Here is a 22,967-nt window from a genome sequence, read left to right on the forward strand (position 1 = left end):
GGGGACAGGAAAGCTGGTGATAGGGAACCCAAGGTTGAGTAAGGATATTGTTGATGTGTTGTGAGATTATTAACCATTGTCATAGGGCAACATGTGCAGTAACTGTTAAATGAGAAACTATTTTGTTCTGTAAGCCTTCATCTTAAGTGAGAATAGCAGCACAATTGGAAGAGCGTAGTCAAGGTCACTGAACTGTGCATGTAGAAATTTTTGAAATGGTGTATCTTTGGCTATGTGTATTTTCACCAAAAAAAAGGTTGAGAACTTAAAGGGTTGACATGTTGTGGGGTTGTTAACCAATGTCATAAAACAATATCTGTACTACTGTTTCATGAAACTATTTGTTCTGTAAGCCTTCACCTGAAGTACAATTAAAAAAAAAAAAACTTCAAAAAACAAAGGTCTTCATTAACTACACAATAACTACACAAGCATTAATTATTAGCATTATCATTCCCTATTTTGAAAAAGAGTGAACAGGAAAAAGGAACACAGAAAAGAGGGAAAAAAGAATGCTGGTTTTTCTTTTCTATGGGTTTTCTTCTTTTTTTTAAAGCAGGCTAAAGACCCTTATGGAGAAACTTCAGACTTTATAATTTTACCTGGGATCTTACTGTCAACTGGACTATGAAAACAGAATCTGTTATGTACCACAACTTATTTTGTCATTTTGCTAAAAATACAGACACAGCTATACTATAACTAGTGCAGATTTAGAGGTTAATAAAAATCTAATGGCTTGTTTCTCTCTTAAAAGTTTAGTTCTGTTAAGAATCAGTGACAATTCTACTGTTGTTGTGTGCCATCGAGTCGATTCTGACTCAGCGGCCTTATAGGACAGAGTAGAAGGGCTTCCTGCACTGAAATCTTTACAGGAGCAGATTGCCAGGTCTATTCTCCTGCGAAGCAGCTGATGAGTTTGAAACACCGACCTTTCGGTTAGCAGCCGAGTACATAACCATAACTAAAATTCCCTTGTAACAGCCTTCCTCTTCTTTCTATGTCATTTTCAATCTGAGGATGCCCACATTTTTCATTTTGCAAATGCTAAAACATGAACTACAGATTCCAAAAGAAAAAAATAAAGCAGACCACTTAAAATGATAAGTTTAAGAGAAAAATTCAAAGTTTTGTAATTTAAGGTTAATTTTTAATAGAATTTTCAGCAAATGAGTGAAGGAAGTAAAATTGAAATGAAATCACCAAACTGTTGAGCAGTATGTCAGATATTTAAAAAAACAAAACACTAAGTATTAAACACTAAATTAAAACCAAAAACCCATTGCCGTCAAGTTAATTCTGACTCATAGCAACCCTACAGAACAGAGAAGAACTGCCCCATAGGGTTTCCAAGACTGTAAATCTTTACAGAAGCAGACTGCCACATCTTTTTCCCCTGGAGCGGCTGGTGGGTTTGAATCGCCAACCTTTTAGTTAGCAGCCAAGGGATTTAACCACTGAACCACCAGGGCTCCTTTCAGTACATAATAGGTGCTCAAAACAAACTTTTGCTTATTGAATGAATGAAATGTTCCTTAAACTTGCCCCTCCTATTTATTGCCTCCACTCAAGGCCAGGTTTTCACTATCTGAAACTTGGGTTCATTGACAGAGCCTATAAACTAGCTAATCAGGTAAACTGATACAAACTCCTCTGCCAAATTTTCCATAACCCAGTTCCATCCAACCTATTCAAAGTTTTCTTCTCCCTGCTCCTCAGTTAGAATCTAAAATCTTAAAGTCAGAAGGTACTTTAGAGGTCATCCAGTCCAACCTCCTCATTTTACAGACAAAGAAACTCAAAATGCTAAGTGATTAAATCACCCAGCCAGTTGAAAACAATTTTTATTCTAGGATTTTTTACTCTAGGAGTTTTTCCCAACTCACAACACTGCTTTGCTCCTAACAGATATCTCCTCACTGTCCCATCAACAAATGATACTCATTCCCACTGTTCCTGCTCAAGTTGTTTCTCCTGTCCAGACTGCCCTCTTTTTCCTGCTCCATAGATCCAAATCCTATCCATTCTTCAAAACCTCTTCCATTTGTCATGATTTCTTCCTTCTCTGAAAACCTTATTTCTTGAATAAGACATTAGATGAACAGGATCATCATTGCATACTGGGACAAATTTAATGCATAGTAACATTTCTCACAAAATAACACTACTTGGATATATTTGTTCCCTAAAACTATTCATCCATTCTTTCCTCCTGCATTTTAGAAAATGATTTCAATAAAAAGTAACTCACATAGCACCTTCACAAAATATTCATATACCTTGAACAGCAGCTCACCCACATCTTTAATAGGAGACATGTAAAACTTGAATGGCATTGCCCAAAATCACCTATATCTCCTCCATTAAGAAACAACTTGGTTTATTCACAAAGTCCAAACTCAAAACTCGGACACAACTCACCTAGTAGCCACCGCCCCTTGTGTTCACTTCTTTGCATGCTACCATCTATCACTACTTCCCCAAAAACTACATTTCTAACAAATAATTCATACTTTTCTTCCTCTCCTTCCCTAAATTGTGTAATATAGAACACACTGTTTCTTTTATCCTTTATTATTATCTAGATGCCTCTTTAGTGAAACTCCAGTTTGCTACCTCTCATTCAACCTCAGCCAATTATCCAGACCTTTCTATAAAAGTCACATCTATCTCTTCAGCTCTTCTCAGGTCTTAAAGTATCTCAACCTGATGAAGGTCAATTTTGTTTTTTCCCCCTTCTCCACTCTTCCATCCTCCAGAACAGGGATCCGAAAAGTGATGTAGGTGCACCTCAGAGGATGTGCAAAAGCAGGATCCACTGGGCTGCAGAAAAAAAATATCAGAACTCCCCTTACATTTTTTTTTTATTTCATCCTTTCTTAAATTATATTTCTATGCATGTTTATAAATTTTATAACATTAGTACCTATATATAATTAATAGACACATAAGTTATTGGAGTAAACCTGTGGCCACTGAGTTGATTCTGACTCATAGCGACCCTATAGGACCGAGCAGAACTGACCCATAGGTTTTCCAAGGAGCAGCTGGTGGATTAGAGCTGCCCATCAGTTACTGGACTATGTATATACTCAGAATTCTTACTGATAAAGCTCTATGATCAAAAGAGTGTGCAGACAACTATTCTAAAAGTACACTGATAATGAGGTCAAGGTAATGGGTTCCAGACTCTATAGGGTAGATACAGGTACGTACGTGTGTACACACACACACATACACAATATGGTACAAAGAAAAATTCTTTTCATATCCAGACCAAAGTCCTAACCATGCCCCCCAACCTCTAGCCCCTGCCAGCCATCTCAGAATTGTGTCCAACTCACAAGCACAGAACAGAGGATGGTCTGGTAAAGCCCTTCATTTCTAGTATGAAAAAAAAAAAAAATTCCTAAGTGACCAGAGTCCAGTGAAGAGATACTACCCTATCTTCCCTATAGAAAGGTATTTCCAAGCACTGTTCACTGTTCATATCCTGACACTAATCATCACCTAACTTACACATATACCTCATATGACGCCACTGCCTCTGGAGATTCAGTTCCTATTTCCCAATCCCTTCGGGCACAACTCACGTTCCCTTCGCAAACGACCGGTTTATACTCCCACCTTCTGGTTTCCTCCCTTCATCCTTCCCTCCCCTGGGGTTACCATCCACCGCCTCCTCCCCGGCGCACAGCCCCGTCCCAGGGTAGAGGACAGTCCATCCACGGTCCCTGAGACCACTTCTCTTTCCTTCTCCGCCCCCGGAGCTGCCAGCCAGGCTGGAGACGGAAAGGGGGAGGGGTGTGCCTCGCCTCCCGTGACCGGCCCAGATGGCAGCAGATTCCGCCCCCACTCTCGGGCACCCATCTACCCCTCGACCCCCTAAGGCTGCCTGTCTGCCTCCCACCCCGCCCCGACCCCACCTCCAGCCTCCCCGACTCCCTCACGCCCGGCACACTCACCATGCTGGGTGAAGATATTGAAGCCGGCCTCCGCGGTGCGCCCCGCCGGGTCCCGCCTGCGGCCGGAGGGCCTGGCTGCACTGCTGCCCCGAATCCCGCGGGGCTGCGACTGCTGGAGCCCCGGCGCCTCCCCGACGCGGCCCACCTGCTGCCCCATCCCTGCGCTCGCGTACTCCCGCGCCCCCGCGGACCCCTGGTCACATTCCTCCTTGGCTCCGGCCTCCGGCTCCTGGAGCTGCTCTGGCCTCCCCTCCCTAGTGCAGGGCCTGGCCCTGAGCAACCGGGCCACCGGCGTCCCCGCACCAGGACTCCTCACAGCAGCCGCCGGGCTGCCTCTCCGCGACTCAGAGATTCTCCTTTTCCCTCCTCCTCCGGCCGTTCCGCATCTCCAACGCCGCAGCTGCCGCCGCCATCTTTAAGCCACTGAGCACTGGGAAAGCGTGGGACAGAGCGTCTCCCGCCCCCCCACCCCGACCAGTCACCTCCGTTACTCAGAGGGAGGGCCTCCGGCGGCCCGGCCCCGCCCCCGCTCCGCCCTCCCGCTCCGCCCGGGGTCCCTCCGCGCGCCGCGCCCCCGCCTCCTCGCAGGGTGGGTCTGGGCCAGGGTTCTCCAGTGCCCACCTCATTTGCGGTCCACCGCTTCCTCAGGTCTTTTGGCCTCTCTGTTCCTTTTCCACACCTCGACGTCCCACGTCTGACCCCTCCTCAGCCGACCCCCCTCCCACGTTCTGCTCTACAAGCTACAGCCTTTTGGGAATCTCACCTCCACCTGTCAAATCTGTCAGTTGAAGGCTGAGTGCCCACCACGTGCACAGCTGAATAGTAAGCACAGTTGGGGCTTTTAGACCGTGCCAACCAGTTAAGGATCCCTAAAATAACCAGGAGAATCCCTTTAAACACTTTTGTCAGCAACAGGCCAAGAGTCATAAATTAAGTTGTACAAAATTTATTACTTAAATTTTAAAAAATTATTTCATCATGTTAAATTGCACTTGCATAGGTTGTCTGCATTCCTCAATCTCACTGGTGAAGCAGTTGTGATCCATTCCTCATATTACCATGAATTCCTCTTGCACTCCTTTACCATCTAACCACATGTGTATTTCTGTCACCCTTACAATGCTTGTCAGTAAAACTAATCTTCCCCTGGCATGCTTTATATATGTGCATGTGGCCAGGTCTTCCTCTGATGACAAAGGAGGAAAAAAAAAATCCATCTTTGACCCTGTTTATGACTCAAAAATTACTCATCCTTAACTTATGTTGTCTAAGGGGATGACTCAGGCAGAAGAGAAAAATGTATGTATACATTATGTATAATATATATACAAGTACATATACATAAACATATGTATATGTGCAATTCATTCATCACTCATCATTTCCCCTCTACTGTGTATTCTTGCATCTTAATACTGATCCAGTTTTTTTAAATTCTCGAGGAACATGGTAATGCCTTCCCCCCTGCTATTCCTTTGGCTTCCCTCTTTGCTTGTAAAAAAGTATCAGTTGTTGGAGGTACCACACTGAAAATGTGTTTAAGATTAAAACGAAGAGGATGGGAACCATTGCAAAAAAAGCAACGAAATAACTGTTGGAAGCTGGGGGCTGGGGAGAGATGTGGATGCAGGTCTCCTTAATATGTCTTTCGTAGAACCTGGCAGACCTTAGATGAACCATCCAGTGATGTAGATACTCACCTGGGTGATACAAATGGTTAAGCACTGAACTACTAACAGAAACGTTGGTGGTCCAAACCCACCCACAGGCACCTAGGAAGACAGGGCTGGAGATTTGCTTCTAAAAGTTCACATCCATGAAAACCCTATGGAGTAAATGGAAGTAAAACAACTAAAACAGAAAAAACAAAGTTGACACAATGTGAAGAATGTAATCAATGCCACTGATCGTTATGTCTAGAAACTGTGGAATGGGAGCGGGTTTTGCTGCATATATTTTCACCAAAAACAAAATTAAAAAAAAAGAGGATGGGAAGGAAAAGTATTGGAGACTGTCAGTATACACAACCATACACAATTCTTCGGTGAGGTTTGCAGTAAAGAACAGTAGAAAAATGAGGTGGGGAGTGGGATAAAGTGATGAGTGAAATAATTGGGTGTCTGCATGCTAATGGGAAAAAAAAACAAGAGAAAGAACACAATATTGGCACAACAACATGTTTGCCTTTAATATAATTAACATATTTTCTTCACACAAATAAAAATCCCATTCACCATTAAAAAAGAAAAGAAAAGAAAACCCTATGGAGCAGTTCTACTGTGTACACATGGGGTCACCATGAGTCAGACTTGACTTGATGGCAAACAACAACAAATATATAAGAGCACTATTATATTATTCCACTGCCATCCAGGTGTGTCCAGAAATAACTGAAATTGCCCCCCAAAATGGGAACAGAAACACTATCCTTTCCACTAGGTAGAATATCGATTTTCCATTGGAATCAGTTTTTTTGTGTTTAAAATGCACTTTTTTGAAATTCCCAAAATATATTTTCAATTATTGAAAAAAGTTCACAAGGGATAAAGATTATTATACAGCCAGAATTTAGTTTATTGTTTGATTTTTATTATCTGACAGAATTTTAATTTTGGGGTAACATTCTGGTTTCTCTGCTAATTCATGCATGCCGTATGATAGATGATACCAGCAATCATAAAGATGGCACAAGACTAGGAAACATTTCATTCCGTTATACGTAAGGCCACCAGGAGTCGGAGCCAACTCAACAATAACTAACAACAAAAAATATGATAGATGAGTATAATACAGTGCAATGATTAAGGGCAGGGACCCTGAAGCCACACTGCTTGAGTCCAAAACTTAGCTCTGATACTTATTAGCTATTTGATCTTAGGCAAAGTACTTCAACTTTTTTTGGGGGGGCCTCAGTTCTTCATCTGTAAAGTGACAATGATAATAATATTACCTACCTTATAGGGAGGAGCCCTGCTGGTGCAGTGGTTAAGAGCTAAGCTTCTAAACAGAGGTCGCAGGTTCCAACCCACCAATTGCTCCGAGGGAGAAAAGGTGGCAATCTGATTTTGTGAAAGCTACCGCCTTGGAAATCCTATGAGACAGTTCTACTCCATCCTATGGATCGCTATGAGTCTGAATTGACTCGACAGCAATAGGTTTGGACCTTAGACTGGGTTCTCCAGAGGAACAAACCAATGAAGCATATAAATATATATAGAGAGAGGTTTATTTCAAGGAAATGACTCACCAAGTTGTGGAGGCTGGCAAGTTCCAAATCCGAGAGCTTGAGGCTTCTCCTAACTCACGTGGTTCCAGGAGCTGATGAACCCAAAATCAGCAGGTCAGACAGCACACTGCTGGCTCACATCCCAAGAACCGGAGGTCAGAGGATGACTAGTCAGATGCAAGATCAAGAAAGAGGGAGAGCTTTGCCAGAACATCCATATATATTGGATGCAGGCCACACCCCCATGGAAACTCCCCTTTCAACTGATTCGCTGCCCACATCAGATCACAAAATGGAGAATGATTATATAATATCTGCCAAACCACAGAGAATCATGGCCTAGCCAAGTTGACACATAACCTTAATCACCACAGACTTTACAGGGCTATTGTGAGGATTAAGTTAATTAATATATATAAAGTACTTAAAACAGTATTTGGTATATAATAAGTGTCATATAAGCATTTACTATTAGTGCAAAAAACTTACTGCTTTCAGAAGTTCATCAGCTTTTCAAACCTAACTTCTTCATGTGGTATATACTTAATATCATGGAACAATTTCTGCAGTATTTATTCAAGTTAGTCTCCCACCCCACGTTTAAACTAAAAACAATAACCCAAAAACCCATTGCCGTCAAGTTACAGCAACCCTATAGGACAGAGTAGAAATGCCCCATAGGGTTTCCAAAGCTGTAAATCTTCAGGAAAGCAGACTGCCACACCTTTCTCCTGCGGAGCACCTGGTGAGTTCTAACCACCATCTTTTTGGTTAGCAGCCAAGTGCTTAGCCACTGAACCACCAGAGCAAAACAAAACACCAACCAACAAATAAAAACGTGTAGACTCATATATTACTTTACTAGTCATTCCTATCTGGTTATCACCAGCTACCTGCATGTGAATGATTACATAATACCTTCATTCTGCATATGAAGATTCCTCTACCATTGACTTTTAAGTTCCTACCTAGACTAAAGCAAATATTCTTATAAGTGGAGAATTAATCATTACATTTTAGGATAGTATGCCCAGGACATGCCTTATCTTATAGATATTTTTCAACTCTCATTTTCAAAGTAAAATGGGAGCTCTCAGAATGTGTGTGTGTGCTGGGGGGAGTGGGGAGGAGGCAGGGAGAAAGAGTAGACTAGGAAGAAATCTAGTTAATTAGATGTGGGAAACTATTTCACACCACTATCAGCAAGCCAAAGTGACTTGCCCAAGAATTACCTAAGGTACATTATCATAAGGAGTGGTTACTGCCACAGCTCAACACTTGAAACAATCACAAGCAGTACCATCCCAAACTGAACTGAAGACAGCTGTGAGCTCCACGCAGCATCAGAAACAGAGAAATTAATTAAGTAACAGGAACGACACAGGAACAGCCTTACCTGACTAATGGCCGGGAGCCGGCATGAAAGACCAGATGCATCACCAGCAGCAAGAAGGCATGCTGAAGACACAGATTCTCATCGTCCTCACCTTCCCTATCACTAGCAGCAATACCACCATTTCCAGAAACAAGGAACTTGTGAGCAACGTTTCACTGATCCCTGTCTTTACCGGTCTGCATTCCCAGGCTCTTGCCACATTTTACAATATCTCCCAGATCTACCTCTTTCTTTACATCTGCACAATCACAGTCATAGTTTAGGCTGAGTCATCACTCTGCTGCATTCTCCCACTATTAGTCTTTCTTCCTAGATTCCGCACTTTTACCACAAAGCAATTCATAAAACAAAAACTTTTTGTCCTCTCACTACTTTGACTATGTCTCCCCTTCATTTTGTACAAAATCTAAAATTTTCTTCTAATGTTTCAAAGTCCTTTCTCAGGATACCTTGGATTTTAATCCCTAATGTTCTTCACTTCCTGTTCCTCAAACCCCCACTCTTTCTGTGGTATGCATACATGTTCTATCCAATTAGCCCATTTCTTATACGTCTCCTTTTTAGCTATGACTTTTGCGGTAATTGTTGTTGTTAGTTGCTGTCGCGTTGGCTCCAACTCATGGTGACCTTATGAATAACAGGTAAAACGTTACCCAGTCCTGCATCATCCTCATGATCATTGGCATGTTTGAGTCCATTGTTTCAACTATTACATCAATCCATCTCATTGAGGGTTTCCCTCATGTTTGCTGCCCCTCAGTATTTTCTGAGTCAGAAAATACTCATCTTTAACTTATGTTGTCTAAGGGAATGACTCAGGCAGAAGAGAAAAATGTCTCTGTGTGTATATATGTGTGTGTGTGTGTGTGTGTGTATAATATATATAATATGTTGTGTGCCAATGAATCAATTCCAACTCATAGCGACCCTATAAGACAGAGTAGCACTACCCCACAGGGTTTCCTAAGCTGTAATCTTTATGGAAGCAGATCACCAGGTCTTTTCCCCCACTCCACGGCTTCCTTTTCAATCATGATGTCCTTTCCTAGCTATTGGTCTTTCCTGAGGACATGTCCGAAGTAAGCAAGCCCAAGTCTTACCATCCTCATTTCTAAAGAGCTTTCTGGTTGTGTTTCTTCTAGGACTGAGGTGTTCATTCTTCTGGCAGTCCGTAGTATATTCAATATTCTTCACCAACACCACAGTTCAAATGTATCAATTCTTTTTCAGTCTTCCTTTTTTTATTTTCCAGCTTTTGCATGCATGTGAGGCAACTGAAAAGACCATGGCTTGGGTCAGGCACACCATAGTCCTCAAAGTTGTATCTTTGCTTTTTAACACTTTAAAGAGGTCTTTTGCAGCAGATTTGTCCAATGCAATAATACATTGTTTGATTTCTTGACTGCTGCTTCCATGGGCGTTCATTGTTGATCCAAGTAGAATGAAACTTCGACAACTTCAATTTCTTCTTCATTTATCAAGATAAATGATAATCATATTTATGAACAATAAATATCATATAATAATTAATATTTATGAATATGAGTACTTGGAATAATCATATTCTCCCCAATATGACTACCAAATGACTCCCCTTGCACTAGTCATACTTCTCCTCAGATCCTGCCTCCCTCATAAGGGAATCTCAGACTTATCAATAGAGGTCTAACGGTTTCCCTGGAATCTACTCATTCCATACCTAAAACCATCACAAACCAAAACACGTTGCTGTTGAGTAGATTTTTGACTCATAGTGACCCTGTAGGACAGAGCAGAACTGCCCCATAGGGTTTCCAAGGCTGTAATCTTTATGGAAGCAGAGTACTATATCTTTTTCTGGCCAAGCAGTTGGTGAGTTCAAACTGCCAACGTTTCGATTAACAGCCGAGTGCTTTAACCACTGTGCCACCAAACCAAAGCAAAACCATTGCCTTCGAGTTGGTTCAGACTTATAGTGACCCTATAGGCCAGAGTAGAACTGCCCCAAAGGGTTTCCAAGGAGAGGCTTGTGGATTGAAACTGCCAACCTTTTGGTTAACAGCTGAATGCTTAACCACTGTGCCACTGTGCCACCAGGTCTCCTTAAAACCACCACAGCTGGTAACAATTCCTTGCCTATAAAATTCACTTACACCCCAAATATGTTTAATCTCAGTGCCACAGGGTTGAAAAGGACTTTAGAGGTAGGTCATGTAGGCCAATCTACTGGAATCCTCTATGCAGTAACTCCAGTGAGGAAGCCTTTTATTTTGAAGGATTTTAATTGTTTAAAAAAGTTTTTTGTAAAGATAAGGTGAAACGTTGTTGTTGGGGGTGGTTGCTGTTGAGTCGATTTTGTCTCATGGTGACCCCATGTGTGCCGAGTAGAACTGCTTAAACATACCTCCCTGAAACTTCTACCTGTTTCACCCCAGGTTTAGTTTTACCCTGTAGCTAGACAGAACAAATCTAACCTTTCTTCTACATTAGATAGATAGCTAGCTAGATGGATGGATGTATAGATAAACCAACCAGCTACTGTCAAGTCTACTCCAGGTGCAACAGAATGAAACATTGCCCAGTCCTGCATCATCCTCATGATAGACAGCATGTTTGAGTCCATTGTTGCAGCTGTTGTGCCAGTCCTCACTGAGGGTCTCCCTTGCCCTTGCTGGCCCTCTACATCATCAAAATGACGTCCTCCTCCAGCAATTGATCCCTCCTGATGACATGTCCAAAGCAAGATAGTCAAATAATATTCTGTTGTGATCCATAATGTTTTCACTGGCTAATTTTCAGAGGTAGATCTCAAGGCCTTTCTTCCTAGTCTGTCTTAGTCTGGAAGCTCCGTTGAAACTTACCCACCATGGATGACCCTGCTGGTATTTAAAACACCAGTGGCAGAGCTTCCAGCATCACAACAACACACAAGTCACCACAGTAGGACAAACTGATAGACCAGTGGTGGTTTCCACACGACAGTCCTTCAATACTTGGATGCTGTCCCATCTCCCCACATCTTTTCTTTTACTTTATACATGCATGCGCCTGCATAGTCAAAGTGATGCTCATCTGTATCTTTATTTATCTACATAGGCTGAAAGTATTCATGTAGATAAATTAGAAGAAAAAATTTTGCTGTCATTTTGTGCATAGCATTTTTCTTAAGCAGTTTGTGCATGCAGCACTTTAGATTTTGTTTGTGAGTGGTTTGTCTCTGCATTGTTGTTATAGTAAATCTTTAAAAGCCTATAAAATGCCAAATTCTGTTCCATTTAGAGACTGCCACTTTTAAAAGTTTTTTTGGATGATGATGATGATGATGATAAGAATGATGATGATTCTTATCTGGCTAGGATAGAATAAGTCATCATCTTTGAAGATAAGGAGATGGATTAAATGATCTCTTGTTGTTCCTTTTAGCCCCAAGAGTCTATGATTCAATATTACATTGATTTAAAAAACTTTATAAATTATTAAGAGACTATTTCAAACGATTGGTAGAGTGCTGCATAAATGTTACCAGTAGCAATAATAAGGTCTATTCATTTTAAATTAAGATACTGTCTCTTCACTTATAGACTTGGTTAGGTTCCAAAGACCAGGTCATTATGCAAAATCAGTGTAATAAGAAAATAGAGGATGACAACATCAGATCACAAAATGGAGGGTGACTACATCATTACATAACTCCAAATTACATCATTACATAACTGCCAAACCACTGAGAATCATGGCTCAGCCAAGTTGACACATAACCTTAACCACCACAGCCAGCATTACTCTTGCCTTGCACTTTGGCATTTGTCACTGACAGACGTACAATCTTAATGCACAAATCAGCCAGATGGTAGATTTTTTACTATTGTGATAAATGCAAAATGTTGGATAAAGGGATAGTCAATAAGTGAGTAGAAGGTATAAATTACTACTCACTTTGTTTTCAGTGGTAATAATGAAATAGCTGACTAAATAATCCATTTAAAATGCAGCCTAGCACTAATATACTGTAGTGGACCTGAGACTGCTGCATAACAAACCACCCAAAAATCTAATGGCTTAAAATAACAATAATTTATTTTTTCTTGCAATTTTGTGGGTTGGCTGGATAGTTTATCTGCTGATATCACCTAACCTCACTTTTGTACATAACTGCATTTGGCTGGAGGGTCAGCTAGGCTGGAAAGAACAAGATGGCTTCCTCCATTTATTGGGCAGTTGGAGCTGGCTGTCTGTTAGAGCGACTCAGTTCTCCTCCATGTGGTCTCTGAAGGATGAAGTCTTTGATCTTCATCAGTAGATTAGAGTGGACTTCTTCATAGCACGGTGGTCTCAGAATTCTAATATAACAAGAACAGAAGCTGCAAGCTCTCTTGAGGCCTAGACTCCAAAATTCTCACAGCATCACTTCCACCATGTTCTATAAGTCAAAGCAAGTCACAAGACCAGCCCAGTTTTAAAGGATAAATAGAATAGAAGGAACAGCAAAGCAATATAGCCATGTTTTCAGTCTACTACATGGTTCTGTCCTGGTTTTATAAGTAACTAGCTATATGGCCTTGTGCTAATCCTAAAAGCAGGAGTTATTAGAAGTGGAAGGTACCCAGGGGAATCTTACTCTTACTGAGTAAATTTCCTCTGCCCCCTCCCCACTCCCAAGCTCTCCTTCTCTTTCCAGTCTATGGGCTGTTTCTAGGTGAACTCATCACACCTCGTGCCTCTGTTAATGCTGTTTCCTCTGCTTTGAAAGCCATATCTTCTTGTTTTATTTCCTTCTTTTTATTGAAGTATAATGTTCAAAGAGAAAATACATACCATAAGTGTACTGCTTGGTGAATTCCACAAACTAAACACATCCATGTCATCAGCATCCAGGTCAAAAGAGTAAAATATTACCAGCACCCCAGAAGTCCTCTTCTTGCCTCTTCCATTCTCTACCTACTCCCTCACCCCAAAGGTAACAACTATCTTGACTTCAATAGCACAGATTAGTTTTTGCACTTTATATAAATGAAATCATATAGTATGTTCTCTTCTGTGTCTGGCTTCTTTCACCCAATATTACGTGTATGAGATACATTCAGATTTTTCTCTATAGTTGTTGTTGCTGTTAGGTGCCATCAAGTTGGTTCCGACTCATAGAGACCCTGTGTACAACAGAATGAAACACTTGCCCGGTCCTGCGCCATCCTCACAATTGTTGTTATGCCTGAGCCCATTGTTGCAGCCACTGTGTCAATTCATCTCATTGAGGGTCTTCCTCTTTTTCTCTGACCCTCTGCTTTACCAAGCATGATGCGCTTCTCCAGGGATTGATCCTTCCTGATAACATGTCCAAAGTATGTGAGATATAGTCTCACCATTCTTGGTGATAAGGAACATTCTGGTTGTACTTCTTCCAAGACAGATTTGTTCATTCTTTTGGCAGTCCATAGTATATTCAATGTTCTTCACCAACACCACAATTCAAAGGCATCAGCTCTTCTTCAGTCTTCCTTAGTCATCGTCCGGCTTTCCCACGCACATGAGGCGATTGAAAACACTGTGGCTTGGGTCAGGTGCACCTTAGTCCTCAGAGTGACATCTTTGCTTTTCAACACTTTAAAGAGGTCTTTTACAGCAGATTTGCCCAATACAATGCATCTTTTGATTTCTTGACTGCTGCTTCCATGGGTGTTGATTGTAGATCCAAGTAAAATGAAATCCTTGACAACTTCAATCCTTTCTCCATTTATCCTGATGTTGCTTATTGGTCCAGTTGTGAGGACTTTTGTTTTCTTTATGTTGAGACATAATCCATATTGAAGGTTGTAGTCTTTGATCTTCATCAATAAGTGCTTCAAGTCCTCTTCACTTTCAGCAAGCAAGGTTGTGTCATCTGCATAATGCAGGTTATTAATGAGTCTTCCTCCAATTCTGATGCCACGTTCTTCTTCATATAGTCCATCTTCGTGGATTATTTGCTCAGCATACAGTTTGAATAAGTATAGTGAAAGGATACAACCCTAATGTACGTACACCTTTCCTGATTTTAAACCACACAGTATTCCCTTGTTCTATTCAAACAGCTGCCTCTTGATCTATGTACGGGTTCCTCCTGAGCACGATTAAGTGCTCTGGAATTCCTATTCTTTGCAATGTTATCCGTAATTTGTGATGATCCACACAGTTGAATGCCTTTCCATAGTCAATAAAACACAGGTAAACATCTTTCTGGTATTCTCTGCTTTCAGCCAGGATCCATCTAACATCAGCAATGATATCCCTGGTTCCACATCTTCTTCTGAATCCAGCTTGAGTTTCTGGCAATTCCCTGTCCATGTACTGCAGCAACTGCTTTCGAACGATCTTCAGCAAAATTTTACTTGCGTGTGAAATTAATGATATTGTTCGATAATTTCCACGTTCAATTGGATCACCTTTCTTTGGAATAGGCATAAACGTGGATCTCTTCTAGTCGGTTGGCCAGGTAGCTGTCTTCCAAATTTCTTGGCATAGACGAGTGAGCACTTCCAGCACTGCATCCATTCTTTGAAACATCTCACTTGGTATTCTCAATTCCTGGAGGCTTGTTTTTTGCCAATGCCTTCAGTGCAGCTTGGACCTCTTCCTTCAGTACCATTGGCTGCTGATCATATGCTCCTCCTGAAATGGTTGAGCATCAACAAATTCTTTTTAGTATAGTGACTCTGTGTATTCTTTCCATCTTCTTTTGATGCTTCCTGCATCGTTTAATACTTTCCCCATAGATCAATTATTTTTTAATTGCTGTATAGTATTCCATTATATGAGGATATATTATACCCATTGCTATCAAGTTCTGACTCATTGCGACCCTATAGGACAGAGTAGAACTGCCCCATAGGGTTTCCAAGTTTGCAATCTTTATGGAAACAGACTGCCGCATCTTTCTTCTGCAGAGCTCCTGGTGGGTTCAAACCGCAGACCTTTCAGTTAGCAGCCAAGTGTTTTAACCATTGCACCACCAGGGCTTCTTGTGAGGATATATTATAGTTTATTTATTCATTCTACTTTTGAAGAATGTTAGGATAGTTTTCCTTTGGAGCTATTACAATTAGTGTTGTTATGAACATCCTATTACATGTCTTCTGGTAACTATATGTATGCATTTTTGTTAGGTATTTAGCTAAGACATAAGACATAGGATTTTGACTTTAGTACATTACTCATTGCTGACGAGTTGATTCAAACTCATAACGACCCTTTAGGATAGAATAGAACTGCCCCATAGAGTTTCCAAGGCTGTAATCCTTACGGAAGAAGACTGCCACATCTTTCTCCTGTGGAGTGGGTGGCATGTTCAAACTGCCAGCCTTTCAGTTAGCAGGCAAGTGCTTTAAGCTCTGCACCACTAGGGCTATAAGGTCACTATGAGCCAGAATCGACTCAACAGCAATGGGTTTGCTTTAGTAGATACTGTCTAATAGCTTTCCAAAGTGGTTTTACCATTTTACATTCCCACCAGCAGTGTGTGAGAGTTTTGGCTGTTCCACATCTTCACTAGCACTACACATTTTCTGTAGTTTTTATATATTTGTTGTTGTTTTAGTCCATTCCACACTTTTTTTTTTTTTTAATAATTTTTTATTGTGTTTTCAGTGCCCTCACTTGTTTTACTACCTAACTCCTACTTGCTTTTTTAAAACTCAGCTTAGGAGTCACCTCCTCCAAGAAGCCTTAACTGATGGGTGTGTTAGGTGTCCCTTCTCTGGGCCCAAATGAACCCCTGCACATATCCTATTCTTTGGAAGTTATCTGTTTAGAGTTGTTGAGGTTAGCGTGAAAAAGGACAAACTGTCCTACGTGTGGGTGGGAGTGTAAATGGAACACATCTTTGGTGAGCAATTTAGCAGTATCTAGAAAAATATGAAATGCATATATTCTTTTACCCAGTAATTCTCCAAAATTACTTTTATGCATACACAAAGATACATGCATAAGAATGGTCACAATATTATGTTTTTAATGGTGAAAAATTGAGAGCAACTTAATGTCCACCAATACAGTAATCATTAATATAGTTCTCAGTACTTGTTAAGAAAAAAAATGGATGAGATAGGTTTATTTCCAAGTACTTAGGAAGATCACCAAAGTATATTGAAAAAAAAAGTCACAAAACAAAGTTCTCTCTGGACGGGGTAGTGAGGAGCAGCTTCCAGAAGAAGAAGGTATACCATGTTTGCTACCATCTTGTTTGTGCATTCTTCATCGTTTGCTACTTTGATTACTCCTTCCTTCTGGAAAAGTCCTGTTTCCCTATTTATAAAATGAGGTCAATAATAACATCTACTTTAAAAAGTTGTTAAGAGTTAATATGGGGGCAGTGGTGGTTCAATGGTAGAATTCTTGCCATCCATGTTGGATACCTGGGTTAATTCCTGGCCAATGCACCTCAAACACAGCCACCACTCATCTGTCAGTGGAGGCTTGCGTGTTGCTATGATGTTGAACAGGTTTCAGAGGAGCTTCCGGACTAAGGCAGACTAGGAAGAAAGGCCTGAAGATCTACTTGCAAATATCAGCACGAAAACCATATGGATTGCAATGGTCCGATCTTGTTGTGCTTGGGGTTGCCATGAGTCAGGGTTAACTTTATGGCAACTAACAACAACAACAACATGAGTTAATATATATGAATCTCTTAGAATAGTGTAAAATTACCTCATCTCCACCCCCAGCCACAGGTGATTGGCTTAGGGATGGTCAACTGATCGAAGCTAGGCCAATTACAGTTCTTTCCTGGGAATTTTCAAATTGGAACTAAGACCAGCCCTTCTTTGAGAACCTGGTCTGTGAAACATAAAATGCAAGATATTTTGGCAGCCGTGTTTCCCCTCATTTGGACTAGAGAAGACGAGGGAATTGGTGTGCAGACAGAGAAAAAAAAAAAGAGAGAGAGAAGAGCATTTGACTTCTTGATTCTGTTGTTCCTATGCTGGGTACTTTTCTGTGCTTAGATCCTATAGGATACTCCTGTAACCTTACATTGTATTTTTATCGAATCTAAGATGCATATTTTTTTCACAATATTTTATCATCTATGAAAATAAGGTGTGTCTCAGAGTGGATAGTGTGTTACAGTTTAATTGTCAATGTTCTTTTCCTTTTTAGTGGCTCATAAACCAATGGGTCATCTTAGAATCTAAAACATCTTAGATTTGATAAAATAACACACTCCAGTTTTTGTTTAAGATAGTTTGAGTTGATTTTCTGTCATAATCATAATCAATATAACTAATGTGATCAATATAAATGCTCTGTTACAACCATGTTTATTTAATGTAAATTACTCATCCATATCAGTAAAATGGAGAATGATGTCAGTAGAGCAAGTAAGTTGTATTACTTCTTTCGGATCTTTCCCAGGTTGTTAATGTTTTGATGTGATCAGTGGTAAGTTTTCTCACAACCAAAGAGAAAGCTTTAGCAATATATGATGACTTTTTCTATAAAAAAGCTTAAAATCCTGCAAAAGTGCTTCCTTTTAGTTAATAAGTGGCTAGTTTAGTGACTTTAAGAATCAATATCATCTTCTAATAACCAAAATATATATAAAACTCCCACAACTTAACAACAAAAAGACAAATAACCCAATCATAAAATGGGCAAAGGACTTGAACAGAACACTTCACTACACAGGAAATTCAAACGGCCACCAAACACATGAAAAGATGCTCGTTGTCATTAGCCATCAGAGTGATGCAAATCAAAAACACAATGAGATACCATTTCACTCCCACTAGGATGGCTAGGAGCGCTTCTGGTACAGTGGTTAAGAGCTTGGCTGCTAACCAAAAGGTCAGCAGTTTGAATCCACCAACTGCTACTTAGAAACCGTACAGGGCAGTTCTACCCTGTCCTATAGGGTCATTATAAGTCGAAATCAACTTGGCTGCAATGGGTAGGATGGCTAAGATTTTAAAAACAACAAAAAACAGAAAATAACAAATATTGGCAAGGATGTGGGTTAATTGGAACCTTTACCCATTTCTGGTGGGAATGTGAAATGGTACAGCTGTTGTGGAGAATATTGTGGCAGTTCCTCAAAAAAAAAAAAAAGGAACTACCATATGACCCAGCAATTCCACTCCTAGGTATATACCCAAAAGACTTGAAAGCAGAGACTCAAATAGAGACTTGTACACCAGTGTTCATTGTAGCACTATTGACAATAGCCAAAAGGTGGAAACAACCTAAATGCCCATCAACAGATGAATGGATGAACAATGGAATACTACTTAGCAGTAGGAGAAATGAAGTCTTGATACATGCTACAGTATGAATGGTGCTGGAAGACATTATGCTGAGTGAAATAAGTCAATCACAAAAGGACAAATATTGTGTGGCCTCACTTATAAAAAAAACAAGAAAAGGCAAGTGTATAGAGAACAGAGTCTGTTAATGGTTACAAGGGGTAGTACAACCTTGCTTGCTGAAAGTGAAAAGGACTTGAAGCACTTCCTGATGAAGATCAAAGATCACAGCCTTCAGTATGGATTACACCTCAACATAAAGAAAGCAAAAATATTCACAACTAGGCCAATAAGTGGAGAAAAGATTGAAGTTGTCAAAAATTTCACTTTACTTGGATCCACAATCAACACCCATGGAAGCAGCAGTCAAGAAATCAAAAGATGCAATGCATTGGGCAAATCTGCTGCAAAAGATCTCTTTAAAGCATTAAAAAGCAAAGATGTCACTTTAAGGACTAAGGTGTGCCTGACCCAAGCCATGGTGTTTTCAATTGCCTCATATGCGTGTGAAAGTTGGACAATGAATAAGAAAGACGGAAGAAAAATTGATGCCTTTGAATTATGATGTTGGCAAAGAATATTGAATATACCATGGACTGCCAGAAGAACACACAAATCTGTCTTGGAAGAAGCACAACCAGAATGCTCATTAGAAGCGAGCATGATGAGACTTCGTCTTACATACTTAGGACATGTTATCAGGAGGGACCAGTCCCTGGAGAAGGGCATCATGCTTGGTAAAGTAGAGGGTCAGTGAAAAAGAGGAAGACCCCCAATGAGATGGATTGACACAGTGGCTGCAACAATGGGCTCAGGCATAACAACAATTGTGAGGATGGTGCAGGACTGGGCAGTGTTTCGTTCTGTTGTACATGAGGTTGCTAGGAGTCGGAACTGACTTGAGGGCACCTAACAACAACAAGAGGGGTAGTAGAGAGGGGGAAGGGACAGATAATGGTGATGGAAATATTATGTTGATTAAGGGTAGGGTTGCACAGCCAATTTTTGTAATTGCTGTCAATAAATCATACACCTGTAAAAAGTTGGAAAAAAAAAAAGCCAGAACTTTGTACATATTCTTCTCTTTACCCAGAATGCCTTTTCTTACTTTTAACCATTTAGAAGCCTCCTCAGCCAAGAAGAAGACTGATCTTAAGCATCCCGTGTTGGATAAAACTCTCCTGACTCCTGTTGGAATCAGTTTCCTTGTTCTGTGGGCTGCATTGTTAATAGTGCATATAATTGCGTTAGAAACTATTCACCCCAGAAAATGATGTTCCAGAGAGCTGGGCATCATTTTAACCTATTCTGCGTCATAAAATTGTGCGTGAGTCCTGGCCCATAGTTGGCTTTAGTGAACATTTTGAATGACTAAATGGGTGAATGAAAGGCAAAAAAAAAAAAACTATATATATATATATAGTTTCACACATATATACATACATACATATAACCCCTGAAGTCTTCTAAAAACCAAATAGTTTTCACTGAGTTAAGCTAGCGCAGACGAAGGGACTACAAAGATATGTGCCATGTTTAAAAAAAAAAAAGACTGATGAAAAAGATTCTCCCTGGATTATAAGATTGCATTTTTAATTTTTATAAAACTGCCTCTACTAGAATGTCTTCAAGGAGCTCAAAAAAGAAAGCGTATCTCAAAAAAGGAAGCACAAGCCCCCAAACAGGTGACTGCTCGGGATTAACTGACTGTGATTCTAGACAAAAATGTCAGTGGAGATTTAACTATGTTAGCACTTGTATCAGGATTGTTATTGTTTTTGTCATGACTCTAGTTACAAAGTTTATAGGTTTTGAGTGATTTTCCCACATGCTCTGTTATTTTTAGTGTGAATTTGCAGAACACGTAGCTTTCAGGCAGAGCAGAAACACTTGAAACACGCATTGCATGTGGCAACTAACACGTCATCAACAGCACTTACCACTGCAGTTTCAATGGAGTTGAGGGTGCAGACATCAGACCATTCAGGAGTAAATGGGATGTGAGGAATCAGCGGCTATCAGAGTAGACTGTGGATTCTTTGTCCCAAAAATAGGGACTAGAGAAAGACAGGGAGGAAATGGAAACGAATCCAGGGTCAAGAAAAGTTTGTTTTGTTGTTGATGTTATATTGTTGTTGATGATGTTTTGTGGTTGTTGTTGCATTAAGCAAGGGAAAAACCTGAAAAAGTTTACAGGCCGAGAGGAAGGAGCCAGTAGAGAGGGAGAGGTTGAAGACATCCACAAGAGGGACTAATGATGAAGCAATATCCAAGGAACTGGCATAACATAGTTCATAAAGAAAATGTTCTACATTCTACTTTGGTGAACAGTGTCTGGGGTCTTAAAAGTTTGAAAGCTGCCATCTAAGATATATCTATTGGTCCCATTCCGTCAGAAGAAAAGGCTAATGAAGAAAACCAAAGACAAAAGGAAAATATTAGTCCAAAGGACTAATGGACCACATGAACCACAGCCTCCACCAGCCTGAGCCCAGAAGAACTAGGTGGTACCCAGCAACTACCACAGACTGCTCTGACAGGGATCACAATAGAAGGTCCCAGACAGAGTGGGAGAAAAATGTAGAACAAAATTCAAGTTCACAAAACAGACCAGATTTACTGGTCTGACAAAGACTGGAGGAATCCCCGAGACTATGGCCCCCGGACACCCTTCTAACTCAGAACTGGGTCCACTCCCGAAGTTCACCTTTCAGCCATAGATTACACAGGCCTATAAAACGAACAATAACACTCATGAGGAACGAGTTTGTTAGATCAATCAAGTAGATGAGGCCAAATGGGCAACACCTGCCTAAAAGCAAAGATGAGCGCGCAGGAAGCACAAATGGAAATGGGAAACCCAGTATGGAAAGTGGGAGAGTGCTGACATGTTGCGGGGATTACAACCAATGTCACGAAACAATTTGTGCATAAATTTTTGAATGAGAAACTAATTTTCTCTGTAAACTTTCACCTAAAGCGCACACACACACAAAATCCCCAAAGAAGCTGAAAGGAGGGGATACAGAACACCTGTGGAGATGTTGATCCTGATTGAGAGGGAAGACACCTCTTTTTCTGAGATTGGAAGAAAGAACAGGTTCAGATGGAGGTGAGTTTGTAGAGTAGGACCAGGAAGTTGAAAGCACTCTGATTTGATTGCCTCTTTTGAAATTCTCCCGACGAGGAGACCTGGTGGTGCAGTGGTTAAAAGCTATGGCTGCTAACCGAAAGGTTGGCAGTTTGAATCCAACAGCTGCTCCTTGGAAACCCCACGTGGCAGTTCTTCCCGGTCCCGTAGGGCTGCTATAAGTCAGAATTGACTTGATGGCGATAAGTTTACTTTGTTTTATTCTCTTGGTGGAGTCCTTGCGTGGTGTAAACAGTTAAGAAACTCAGTTGCTAACTTAAAGGTTGGAGGTTCGAGGCCACCCAGAGACTCCTAGAAAGAAAGTGCTGGTGATCTACTTCCAAAAAATCAGCCACTGAAAACTTTATGGAGCACAGTTCTACTCTGACATACACGGGGTCGCCATGAGTTGGAATTGACTTGAAGACAAATAGTTGGTTTTATTTTCTTGGTGAAATAAAAGACATTGGTAATGTGCTGAGAATGAAATGGGCAGAGATTCATTAGGGAGTTTGAGAAAACTGGCAAAGGTTTGCAAGGGTTGTGTAGGAACCTGGGAAGGGGCTCTCACCAAAGATAAGTAAAAGGATTGACAGGTGATGCTGAAGGTTTAACCTGGATGGAAAAGATGACTTGGAAGTGGTACCACCTCTCACCATTAGGCAGAACTTAACCTGCTTCTGTGTAGAAGAGAAGGCATGTTAAGACTAATCCAAGGCTGAAGTATCGCAGGCAGATGTGGCAGAAGGTGAATAGGGCAGGGGTAGGGTGTGTTGAGGCCTATTATTTGAAAAGATGAGTGTAAGCTGAACAGGGTTTTAAAATAGCCAAAGCTGTTAAGCTGGGAGACAATTACAGGCTCAAGAGACTCAATGAGGTCAAGGAACAGATAAAGTAGAGAAAGCAAATACAAGAGCTAGACATTCAAGAGGTTGGAATAAGTGGGCTCTTGGAGTCTATTTTGTGCTGTAGATTAAATCTAGACCTAGTTCTAACT

General features: G+C 40.8%; 1 protein-coding gene across 3 annotated transcripts in view; it reads right to left on the reverse strand.

Moving 5' to 3' along the window:
• The window catches only part of ABL2 (ABL proto-oncogene 2, non-receptor tyrosine kinase), a 130,321-nt gene extending 125,947 nt beyond the window's left edge, over nt 1-4,374 (reverse strand). For all 3 annotated transcript variants that reach the window (XM_004372862.2, XM_023728073.1, XM_004372859.2), the window contains exon 1: nt 3,966-4,374. In XM_004372862.2, coding sequence (XP_004372919.1) covers nt 3,966-4,122 — 157 coding nt within the window. In that variant the 5' untranslated portion in view covers nt 4,123-4,374. The remainder of the gene's footprint in view (nt 1-3,965) is intronic.
• Nucleotides 4,375-22,967: the final 18,593 nt, after the last annotated feature.

The sequence above is a fragment of the Trichechus manatus genome, unplaced genomic scaffold (genome assembly GCF_000243295.1).
Source record: "Trichechus manatus latirostris isolate Lorelei unplaced genomic scaffold, TriManLat1.0 scaffold00021, whole genome shotgun sequence".
Classification (NCBI taxonomy): Eukaryota; Metazoa; Chordata; class Mammalia; order Sirenia; family Trichechidae; genus Trichechus; species Trichechus manatus.